General features: G+C 55.1%; 1 protein-coding gene across 3 annotated transcripts in view; it reads right to left on the bottom strand.

Annotated features, from left to right (window-relative positions):
* LOC115602949 (eukaryotic translation initiation factor 3 subunit C-like) overlaps positions 1-13,330 on the bottom strand; it is a 42,607-nt gene that overhangs the window by 11,925 nt on the left and 17,352 nt on the right. For all 3 annotated transcript variants that reach the window (XM_030474419.1, XM_030474417.1, XM_030474418.1), the window contains 4 exons: positions 12,643-12,768; positions 11,105-11,198; positions 7,586-7,774; positions 2,244-2,476 (listed from right to left, as the gene is read on the bottom strand). In XM_030474419.1, the coding sequence (XP_030330279.1) occupies positions 2,244-2,476; positions 7,586-7,774; positions 11,105-11,198; positions 12,643-12,768 (642 nt within the window). The remainder of the gene's footprint in view (positions 1-2,243; positions 2,477-7,585; positions 7,775-11,104; positions 11,199-12,642; positions 12,769-13,330) is intronic.

The raw sequence follows: 13,330 nt of genomic DNA, 5'->3' as shown, positions 1-13,330 counted from the left end.
AATGCCTCACTCTATGGGTCCCACACCTCACTCTATGGGTCCTACACCTCACTCTATGGGTCCCTATGGGTCCAATGCCTCACTCTATGGGTCCCACACCTCACTCTATGGGTCCCTATGGGTCCAATGCCTCACTCTATGGGTCCTACACCTCACTCTATGGGTCTCTATGGGTCCAATGCCTCACTCTATGGGTCCCACACCTCACTCTATGGGTCCCTATGGGTCCCACACCTCACTCTATGGGTCCTATACCTCACTCTATGGGTCGCTATGGGTCCAATGCCTCACTCTATGGGTCCCACACCTCACTCTATGGGTCGCTATGGGTCCAATGCCTCACTCTATGGGTCCTACACCTCACTCTATGGGTCTCTATGGGTCCAATGCCTCGCTCTATGGGTCCTACACCTCACTCTATGGGTCCCTATGGGTCCAATGCCTCGCTCTATGGGTCCCACACCTCACTCTATGGGTCGCTATGGGTCCAATGCCTCGCTCTATGGGTCCCACACCTCACTCTATGGGTCCCTATGGGTCCAATGCCTCACTCTGTAGGTCCAATAGCTCAACATCACTCACTCTCTGACCCCAACACCTCAACACCACTCACTCTATGGGTCCCTATGGGTCCCCACGGATCCCTCTGAGTCCCTCTCCATCCCTCTGGATCCCTATGGGTCCCTCTGGGTCCCCCTATGGGTCTCTCTGGGTCCCCCTCTGGATCCCTATGGGTCCCTCTGGGTCCCCCTATGGGTGTCCCTATGGATCCCTCTGGGTCCCCCTATGGGTCCCCATGGATCCCTCTGGGTCCCCCTATGGGTCCCCATGGATCCCTCTGGGTCCCTCTCCATCCCTCTGGATCCCTATGGGTCCCTCCGGGTCCCCCTCTGGGTCCCCCTCTGGATCCCTATGGGTCCCCCTATGGGTCCCTCTCCATCCCTCTGGATCCCTATGGGTCCCCCTCTGGATCCCCATGGGTCCCCCTATGGGTCCCCCTGGATCCCTATGGGTCCTTCTGGGTCCCTATGGGTCCCCCTATGGGTGTCCCTATGGGTCCCTCTTGATCCCTCTGGATCCCTATGGGTCCCCCTCTGGATCCCTCTGGGTCCCCCTATGGGTCCCCCTGGATCCCTATGGGTCCTTCTGGGTCCCTATGGGTCCCCCTATGGGTGTCCCTATGGGTCCCTCTTGATCCCTCTGGATCCCTATGGGTCCCCCTCTGGATCCCTCTGGGTCCCCCTATGGGTCCCCCTGGATCCCTATGGGTCCTTCTGGGTCCCTATGGGTCCCCCTATGGGTGTCCCTATGGATCCCTCTGTCTCCCTGTGGGTCCATCTGGGTCCCCCTATGGGTGTCCCTCTGGGTCCCTATGGGCACCCCTATGGATCCCTCTGTCTCCCTATGGGTCCCGCTATGGGTCTCTATGGGTCCCGCTATGGGTTCCGCTATGGATCCCTATTGGTCTCTATGGGTCTCTATGGGTCCCGCTATGGGTCTCTATGGGTCCCGCTATGGGTCCCTATGGGTCTCTATGGGTCCCTCTGGGTCCCTCTGGATCCCCCTATGGGTCCCTCTGGGTCCCTATGGGTGTCCCTATGGGTGTCCCTATGGGTCCCTCTTGATCCCTCTGGATCCCTATGGGTCCCCCTCTGGATCCCTCTGGGTCTCTATGGGTTCCGCTATGGGTCTCTATGGGTCTCTATGGGTCTCTATGGGTCCCCCTATGGGTCTCTATGGGTCCCGCTATGGGTCTCCCTATGGGTCCCCCTCTGGATCCCTCTGGGTCTCTATGGGTCCCTATGGGTCCCCCTATGGGTGTCCCTATGGATCCCTCTGTCTCCCTATGGATCCCCCTATGGGTCCCCCTCTAGGTCTCCCTATGGGTCTCTATGGATCCTGCTATGGGTCTCTATGGGTTCTGCTATGGATCCCTATGGGTCTCTATGGGTCTCTATGGATCCCTATGGGTCCCTATGGGTCTCTATGGGTCTCTATGGATCCCTATGGGTCCCTATGGGTCCCTCTGGGTCTCTATGGGTCCCTATGGGTCTCTATGGGTCCCGCTATGGATCCCTATGGGTCCCGCTATGGGTCCCTATGGGTCTCTATGGGTCCCGCTATGGATCCCTATGGGTCCCGCTATGGGTCCCTATGGGTCTCTATGGGTCCCTATGGGTCCCTATGGATCCCTATGGGTCCCTCTGGGTCCCTATGGGTCCCGCGGCGCGGGCGGGGCTGACCTGCACGGGCAGGTCGGCGTGCTGGATGTTGTCCTGCAGGTGGGACATGAGCATGAGGTCCTGGGCCGGGTACCAGCGGCTGTGCAGCGCGTGGTGGTAGATGTGGCAGAGGATGGCGCAGGTCCGGATGCGGTCCGTGCGGTCCTTGGCGTAGATGAACTTGCAGAGGCGCTCCATCAGCGCCGCCGAGTCCTCCTCGCCGGCGGCTTCGGCGCCGGCGTCGGGGCCGTCTCCTGAAGGAGCAGCTTCATCGTCGTCATCATCAACCATCCCCATCCCCATCATCATCACCTCCATCCATCCCTATCATCATCATCATCATCATCATCATCACCTCCATCCATCCCCATCATCATCATCATCATCATCACCTCCATCCATCCCCATCATCATCATCATCATCATCACCTCCATCCATCCCCATCATCATCATCATCACCTCCATCCATCCCCATCATCATCATCATCACCTCCATCCATCCCCATCATCATCATCATCATCATCACCTCCATCCATCCCCATCCCCGTCATCATCATCATCACCTCCATCCATCCCCATCATCATCATCATCACCTCCATCCATCCCCATCATCATCATCATCATCATCACCTCCATCCATCCCCATCCCCGTCATCATCATCATCATCATCATCACCTCCATCCATCCCCATCCCCGTCATCATCATCATCATCACCTCCATCCATCCCCATCAGCATCATCATCATCCATCCCCATCATCATCATCATCATCATCATCATCATCATCCATCCCCATCCCCATCATCATCACCTTCATCTCTATCCATCTCCATCCCCATCATCACCTCCATCCATCCCCATCCAACCCCATCCATCCCCATCATCATCTCCATCCATCCCCATCATCATCATCATCATCCTCATCCATCCCCATCCCCATCCCCATCCCCATCATCTCCATCCATCCCCATCATCATCCCCATCCATCCCCATCATCATCATCATCATCCCCATCCATCCCCATCATCATCATCATCCCCATCCATCCCCATCCCCATCATCTTCATCCCCATCCATCCCCATCATCATCATCATCATCCCCATCCATCCCCATCCCCATCGTCATCATCCCCATCCATCCCCATCATCATCATCATCCCCATCCATCCCCATCATCATCATCATCACCTCCATCCATCCCCATCATCAACATCATCATCATCATCCATCCCCATCCCCATCATCACCTCCATCCATCCCCATCCCCATCATCATCATCACCCCCATCCATCCCCATCCCCATCATCATCATCCCCATCCATCCCCATCATCATCATCATCCCCATCCATCCCCATCCCCATCATCATCATCCTCATCCATCCCCATCATCATCATCATCCCCATCCATCCCCATCCCCATCCCCATCATCATCATCATCATCATCCATCCCCATCCCCATCATCATCATCCCCATCCATCCCCATCATCATCATCATCCCCATCCATCCCCATCCCCATCATCATCATCCTCATCCATCCCCATCATCATCATCATCCCCATCCATCCCCATCCCCATCCCCATCATCATCATCATCATCATCCATCCCCATCCCCATCATCATCATCCCCATCCATCCCCATCATCATCTCCTCCATCCATCCCCATCCCCATCCCCATCATCATCATCATCCCCATCCATCCCCATCCCCATCATCATCATCATCCCCATCCATCCCCATCATCATCATCACCTCCATCCATCCCCATCCATCATCATCACCATCCCCATCCATCCCCATCCATCCCCATCCAACCCCATCCATCCCCATCCCCTCCATCCATCCCCATCCCCATCATCACCTTCATCTCTATCCATCCCCATCCATCCCCATCATCATCCCCATCCATCCCCATCATCATCATCATCCATCCCCATCCCCATCATCTTCATCCCCATCCACCCCCATCATCATCATCACCTCCATCCATCCCCATCCATCATCATCACCATCCCCATCCATCCCCATCATCCTCATCATCATCCCCATCCATCCCCATCATCCTCATCATCATCCCCATCCATTCCCATCATCCTCATCATCATCCCCATCCATCCCCATCATCATCATCACCTCCATCCATCCCCATCATCATCATCATCCCCATCCATCCCCATCATCATCATCACCTCCATCCATCCCCATCCCCATCCCCATCATCATCATCATCATCCCCATCCATCCCCATCATCCTCATCATCATCCCCATCCATCCCCATCATCCTCATCATCATCCCCATCCATCCCCATCATCATCATCATCATCCCCATCCATCCCCATCCCCATCGTCATCATCCCCATCCATCCCCATCATCATCATCATCCCCATCCATCCCCATCATCATCATCATCACCTCCATCCATCCCCATCATCAACATCATCATCATCATCCATCCCCATCCCCATCATCACCTCCATCCATCCCCATCCCCATCATCATCATCACCCCCATCCATCCCCATCCCCATCATCATCATCCCCATCCATCCCCATCATCATCATCATCCCCATCCATCCCCATCCCCATCATCATCATCCTCATCCATCCCCATCATCATCATCATCCCCATCCATCCCCATCCCCATCCCCATCATCATCATCATCATCATCCATCCCCATCCCCATCATCATCATCCCCATCCATCCCCATCATCATCATCATCCCCATCCATCCCCATCCCCATCATCATCATCCTCATCCATCCCCATCATCATCATCATCCCCATCCATCCCCATCCCCATCCCCATCATCATCATCATCATCATCCATCCCCATCCCCATCATCATCATCCCCATCCATCCCCATCATCATCTCCTCCATCCATCCCCATCCCCCATCCCCATCATCATCATCATCCCCATCCATCCCCATCCCCATCATCATCATCATCCCCATCCATCCCCATCATCATCATCACCTCCATCCATCCCCATCCATCATCATCACCATCCCCATCCATCCCCATCCATCCCCATCCAACCCCATCCATCCCCATCCCCTCCATCCATCCCCATCCCCATCATCACCTTCATCTCTATCCATCCCCATCCATCCCCATCATCATCCCCATCCATCCCCATCATCATCATCATCCATCCCCATCCCCATCATCTTCATCCCCATCCACCCCCATCATCATCATCACCTCCATCCATCCCCATCCATCATCATCACCATCCCCATCCATCCCCATCATCCTCATCATCATCCCCATCCATCCCCATCATCCTCATCATCATCCCCATCCATTCCCATCATCCTCATCATCATCCCCATCCATCCCCATCATCATCATCACCTCCATCCATCCCCATCATCATCATCATCCCCATCCATCCCCATCATCATCATCACCTCCATCCATCCCCATCCCCATCCCCATCATCATCATCATCATCCCCATCCATCCCCATCATCCTCATCATCATCCCCATCCATCCCCATCATCCTCATCATCATCCCCATCCATCCCCATCATCATCATCATCATCCCCATCCATCCCCATCATCCTCATCATCATCCCCATCCATCCCCATCATCATCATCATCATCCCCATCCATCCCCATCATCATCATCATCATCCCCATCCATCCCCATCATCATCATCATCCCCATCCATCCCCATCCCCATCATCATCTTCATCCCCATCCATCCCCATCCCCATCATCTTCATCCCCATCCATCCCCATCATCATCATCATCCCCATCCATCCCCATCCCCATCATCATCTTCATCCCCATCCATCCCCATCCCCATCATCTTCATCCCCATCCATCCCCATCATCATCATCATCATCCCCATCCATCCCCATCATCATCATCATCCATCCCCATCCCCATCATCATCATCATCCTCATCCATCCCCATCATCATCATCATCCCCATCCATCCCCATCCCCATCATCATCATCATCATCATCCATCCCCATCCCCATCATCTTCATCCCCATCCATCCCCATCATCATCATCTCCTCCATCCATCCCCATCCCCATCATCATCATCATCCTCATCCATCCCCATCATCATCATCATCCCCATCCCTCCCCATCCCCATCATCTTCATCCCCATCCATCCCCATCATCATCATCATCATCCCCATCCATCCCCATCATCATCATCATCCATCCCCATCCCCATCATCATCATCATCCCCATCCATCCCCATCCCCATCATCTTCATCCCCATCCATCCCCATCCCCATCATCTTCATCCCCATCCATCCCCATCATCATCATCATCCATCCCCATCCCCATCATCATCTTCATCCCCATCCATCCCCATCCCCATCATCTTCATCCCCATCCATCCCCATCATCATCATCTCCTCCATCCATCCCCATCCCCATCATCATCATCCTCATCCATCCCCATCATCATCATCATCCCCATCCATCCCCATCCCCATCCCCATCATCATCATCATCCCCATCCCTCCCCATCCCCATCATCATCATCCCCATCCATCCCCATCCCCATCATCTTCATCCCCATCCATCCCCATCATCATCATCATCATCCCCATCCATCCCCATCATCATCATCATCCATCCCCATCCCCATCATCATCATCATCCCCATCCATCCCCATCCCCATTATCATCTTCATCCCCATCCATCCCCATCCCCATCATCTTCATCCCCATCCATCCCCATCATCATCATCATCATCCCCATCCATCCCCATCATCATCATCATCCATCCCCATCCCCATCATCATCATCATCCCCATCCATCCCCATCCCCATTATCATCTTCATCCCCATCCATCCCCATCCCCATCATCTTCATCCCCATCCATCCCCATCATCATCATCATCCATCCCCATCCCCATCATCATCATCATCCTCATCCATCCCCATCATCATCATCATCCCCATCCATCCCCATCCCCATCATCTTCATCCCCATCCATCCCCATCATCATCATCTCCTCCATCCATCCCCATCCCCATCATCATCATCATCCTCATCCATCCCCATCATCATCATCATCCCCATCCATCCCCATCCCCATCCCCATCATCATCATCATCCTCATCCATCCCCATCATCATCATCATCCCCATCCATCCCCATCCCCATCATCATCATCCCCATCCATGCCCACCCCCATCACCTCCATCCATCCCCATCCCCATCATCATCATCTTCATCATCCCCATCCCTCCCCATCCCCATCATCATCACCTCCATCCATCCCCATCCCCATCACCTTCATCCCCATCCATCCCCACCCCCACCCCCACCCTCCTCACCCGCTCCCCGCCCCCCGGCGCACCCTGCAGCGCGCTCCTGCCCCCCACGTGTGGGTCTCCGGCCCCGTAGTCGAACTTGTAGTAGGTGTGCAGGACGCGGCGCAGGAAGACGCGGCAGAGCTCCTCCGTGGAGCCCTTCTCCTGCAGGTACCGCTGCAGCCGCGCGATGATGGAGCACACGCGCGCCTCGTCCTTCAGGTGCTCCACGTACTCTATGGGGGGGGCGCAGGGGGGTTATGGGGTGCTATGGGGGGAGATAGGGGGAGATATGGGGCCTAGAGGGGGTTATGGATGGAGATATGGGGCCTAGAGGGGAATATAGATGGAGATATGGGGCCTAGAAGGGGTTAGAGGGGGAGATATGGGTCCTAGAGGGGGAGATATGGGTCCTAGAGGGGGAGATATGGGTCATAGAAGGAGAGATATGGGTCCTAGAGGGGGTTATAGATGGAGATATGGGGCCTAGAAGGGGTTATAGATGGAGATATGGGTCCTAGAAGGGGTTATAGATGGAGATATGGGGCCTAGAAGGGGTTATAGATGGAGATATGGGTCCTAGAAGGGGTTATAGATGGAGATATGGGTCCTAGAGGGGGTTATAGATGGAGATATGGGGCCTAGAAGGGGTTATAGATGGAGATATGGGTCCTAGAAGGGGTTATAGATGGAGATATGGGGCCTAGAAGGGGTTATAGATGGAGATATGGGGCCTAGAAGGGGTTATAGATGGAGATATGGGTCCTAGAGGGGGTTATAGATGGAGATATGGGGCCTAGAAGGGGTTATAGATGGAGATATGGGGCCTAGAAGGGGTTAGAGGGGGAGATATGGGGGTACATCGGTCCCATAGGGGGTCACAGGAGCACACGCGCGCCTCGTCCTTCAGGTGCTCCACGTACTCTGGGGGGGGGAGAGAGGGGTTGTGGGGTGCTATGGGGGGAGATAGGGGGAGATATGGGGCCTAGAGGGGGTTATGGATGGAGATATGGGGCCTAGAGGGGAATATAGATGGAGATATGGGGCCTAGAAGGGGTTATAGATGGAGATATGGGGCCTAGAGGGGGTTATAGATGGAGATATGGGTCCTAGAAGGGGTCAGAGGAGGAGATATGGGGCCTAGAAGGGGTTATAGATGGAGATATGGGTCCTAGAAGGGGTCAGAGGAGGAGATATGGGGCCTAGAAGGGGTTATAGATGGAGATATGGGGCCTAGAAGGGGTTAGAGGGGGAGATATGGGTCCTAGAAGGGGTTATAGAGGGAGATATGGGTCCTAAAGGGGGAGATATGGGTCCTAGAAGGGATCAGAGGAGGAGATATGGGTCCTAGAGGGGGTTATAGGGGGGCTATGGGGGTACATCGGTCCCATAGGGGGTTACAGGAGCACACGCGCGCCTCGTCCTTCAGGTGCTCCACGTACTCTGGGGGGGGGAGAGAGGGGTTGTGGGGTGCTATGGGGGGAGATAGGGGGAGATATGGGGCCTAGAGGGGGTTATGGATGGAGATATGGGGCCTAGAAGGGGTTAGAGGGGGAAATATGGGTCCTAGAGGGGGAGATATGGGTCCTAGAAGGGGTTAGAGAGGGAGATATGGGTCCTAGAGGGGGAGATATGGGTCCTAGAAGGGGTTATAGAGGGAGATATGGGTCCTAGAAGGGGTTATAGAGGGAGATATGGGTGCTAGAGGGAGTTATGGATGGAGATATGGGGCCTAGAGGGGGAGATATGGGGCCTAGAGGGGGAGATATGGGGCCTAGAGGGGGAGATATGGGGCCTAGAAGGGGTTAGAGAGAGAGATATGGGTCCTAGAGGGGGAGATATGGGTCCTAGAAGGGGTTAGAGAGGGAGATATGGGTCCTAGAGGGGGAGATATGGGTCCTAGAGGGGGATAGAGGGGGAGATATAGATCATAGAAGGAGAGATATGGGTCCCAGAGGGGGTTATAGATGGAGATATGGGTCCTAGAAGGGATTAGAGGGGGAGATATGGGTCCTAGAGGGGGAGATATGGGTCATAGAAGGAGAGATATGGGTCCTAGAGGGGGTTATAGATGGAGATATGGGTCCTAGAAGGGGTTATAGAGGGAGATATGGGTCCTAGAGGGGGTTATAGATGGAGATATGGGTCCTAGAAGGGATTAGAGGGGGAGATATGGGTCCTAGAGGGGGAGATATGGGTCATAGAAGGAGAGATATGGGTCCTAGAGGGGGTTATAGATGGAGATATGGGTCCTAGAAGGGGTTATAGAGGGAGATATGGGTCCTAGAGGGGGAGATATGGGTCCTAGAGGGGGATAGAGGAGGAGATATGGGTCCTAGAGGGGGTTATAGATGGAGATATGGGTCCTAGAAGGGGTTATAGAGGGAGATATGGGTCCTAGAAGGGGTTATAGAGGGAGATATGGGGCCTAGAGGGGGAGATATGGGTCTTAGAGGGGAAGGTAAATGGAGATATGGGTCCTAGAGGGGGTTATAGAGGGAGATATGGGTGCTAGAGGGAGTTATGGATGGAGATATGGGGCCTAGAGGGGGAGATATGGGGCCTAGAAGGGGTTATATATGGAAATATGGGTCCTAGAAGGGGTTAGAGAGGGAGATATGGGTCCTAAAGGGGGAGATATGGGTCCTAGAAGGGATCAGAGGAGGAGATATGGGTCCTAGAGGGGGTTATAGGGGGGCTATGGGGGTACATCGGTCCCATAGGGGGTTACAGGAGCACACGCGCGCCTCGTCCTTCAGGTGCTCCACGTACTCTATGGGGGGGGCACGGGGGGGTTATGGGGTGCTATGGGGGGAGATAGGGGGGCTAGGGGGGGTTAGAGGGGGAGATACGGGGCTTTGAAGAGGAGATACAGGTCCTAGAGGGGGTTATAGATGGAGATTATGGGTCCTAGAAGGGGTTAGAGAGGGAGATATGGGTCCTAGAGGGGGAGATATGGGTCCTAGAAGGGGGTTAGAGGGGGAGATATGGGTCCTAGAAGGGGTTATAAATGGAGATGTGGGTCCTAAAGGGGTTTAGAAAGGGAGATATGGGTCCTAGAAGGGGACATATGGGTCCTAGAAGGGGTTATAGAGGGAGATATGGGTCCTAGAAGGGGTTATAGAGGGAGATATGGGTCTTAAAGGGGGAGATATGGGGCCTAGAGGGGGTTATAGATGGAGATATGGGGCCTAGAAGGGTCTAGAAGGGGAGATATAGGTCCTAGAGGGGGAGATATGGGTCCTAAAGGGGTTAGAGAGGGAGATATGGATCCTAGAGAGGTAGATATAGGTCCTAGAGAGGGTTATGGGTGTCTATACGGTCTATAGCCGACAACAGGGTCTACAGGGTCTATATGGTCCATAGGGGACAACAGGGCCCATAGTGGACTATGAGATCCATAGGAAACTATAGAGTCTATAGAACACTATAGGATCTATACAGGACTATGGGGTCTATAGGGGACAATGGGGTCTATAGGGGCCCATAGGGGTCTATAGGGGTCTATAGGGGTCCATAGGGCTCTATAGGGGTCTATAGGGGCCCATAGGGGTCCATAGGGGTACCCTGGGAGTGGGGGTCCGTGTTCTGCATGATCTTGGTGAACTCCTCGTCCATCCGCTCCACCAGCGTGAGGATGCAGCCGCGCACACGGTACGGCTGCGGTGGGGGGCAGACCCCTAAGTGTGGGGCTGGACCCACACATGGGGCCCTGGACCCACAGAGGGGGGGCCCGGACCTGTAACTACCTTGCTAAGGCCCATAAGGAGCTCTGCCAGACACCCCATAGACCCCATAGACACCCCATAGAGACCCCATAGACCCCATAGACACCCCATAGACACCCCATAGACCCCATAGACACCCCATAGCTGCCCATAGCACCCCCTAGACACCCCATAGACCCACATAGACACCCCATAGAGACCCCATAGACCCACATAGACACCCCATAGAGCCCTATAGAAACCCCACAGACACCCCAAAGACACCCCATAGACACCCCATAGACAACCACAGCCCCCCACAGCCCCCATAGCCACCCCATAGCTCCCCATAGCCCCCCCATAGAGCCCCATAGACACCCCATAGACAGCCATAGACCCCAATAGACACCCATAGACACCCACAGCCCCCCATAGGCACCCCATAGACATGCCATAGAGCCCCACAGGCACCCATAGCCCCCCATAGACACCCATATCCACCTATAGCCACCCCATAGCCACCCACAGACCTCTATAGGCACCCCATATCCACCCATAGACACCCCATAGACACCCATAGCCCCCCATAGACACCCCATAGACATGCCTAGACACCCCACAGACACCCCATAGTGCCCCATATCCACCCATAGACCTCCATGGACACCCCATAGGCCCCCATAGCCCCCCCCCAGACATGCCATAGAGCCCCATAGCCACCCATAGACCCCCATAGCCCCCACAGACACCCCATAGCCCCCCGATAGACAGCCATAGAGCCCCATAGAACCCCATTGCCACCCCATAGACAGCCATAGGGCCCCATAGCCACCCCATAGCCCTCAATAGACACCCCATAGACACCCCATAGGCCCCCATAGTCCCCCCCAGACATGCCATAGAGGCCCATAGCCACCCCATAGCCACCCCATAGCCCCACATAGACCCCCATATCCACCCCATAGACACCCATAGACACCCATAGACACCCATATCCACCCCATAGACCCCCATAGACACCCATAGCCACCCCATAGCCACCCATAAACAGCCACAGACCCCCATAGACACCCCATAGACCCCCATATCCACCCCATAGAGCCCCATAGACACCCCATAGACCCTCCTATACACCCATATCCACCCCATAGACACCCCATAGAGCCCCATAGCCCCCCATTAGCCCCGAGGGGGGCGTGTCCTCGGCTGGCCCCGCCCCCTGCGGCCCTTTACCGCCCCCTGCTGGCCGCACCGCTCCCCGCTGCCTCCACCCCCTAAAGCGCCCCCTAGGGCTCAATAGCGCCCCATAGCGCCCCATAGACACCCCATAGCGCCCCATAGACACCCCATAGCGCCCCATAGACACCCCATAGCGCCCCATAGCGCCCCATAGGCACCTGCTCGGGGTTGCTGAGGTTCTCGGACTCCTCCAGGATGTTCTCCCCGATGAAGATCTCCGGGTGCAGGAAGAGCTCGTCCAGGAGCTGCTCGATGCAGCCCAGGCAGCGCTGCCACAGCTCGGGCTGGGGGGCACACCCCATAGCGACCCATAGCGCCCCATAGCGACACACAGCGACCCATAGAGACCCATAGATATCCCATAGAGACCCATAGCGCCCCATAGATATCCCATAGAGACCCACACCGCCCCATAGATATCCCATAGAGACCCATAGCGCCCCATAGATATCCCATAGAGACCCATAGCGCCCCATAGATATCCCATAGAGACCCATAGCGCCCCATAGATATCCCATAGAGACCCATAGCGCCCCATAGCGACACATAGAGACCCATAGATATCCCATAGAGACCCATAGCGCCCCATAGATATCCCATAGAGACCCATAGCGCCCCATAGATATCCCATAGAGACCCATAGCGCCCCATAGCGACACATAGAGACCCATAGATATCCCATAGAGACCCATAGTGACCCCATAGAGACCCCAGAGCGACCCATAGAGACCCCATAGCGCCCCATAGCGACACACAGCGACCCATAGAGACCCATAGATATCCCATAGAGACCCACAGCGCCCCATAGATATCCCATAGAGACCCATAGCGCCCCATAGATATCCC

This window comes from Strigops habroptila, unplaced genomic scaffold (genome assembly GCF_004027225.2).
Source record: "Strigops habroptila isolate Jane unplaced genomic scaffold, bStrHab1.2.pri NW_022045589.1_ctg1, whole genome shotgun sequence".
In the NCBI taxonomy this organism is placed as follows: domain Eukaryota; kingdom Metazoa; phylum Chordata; class Aves; order Psittaciformes; family Psittacidae; genus Strigops; species Strigops habroptila.
Note: the sequence above shows the minus strand (reverse complement) of the source record. Positions and strands in the feature narration are given on the sequence as shown.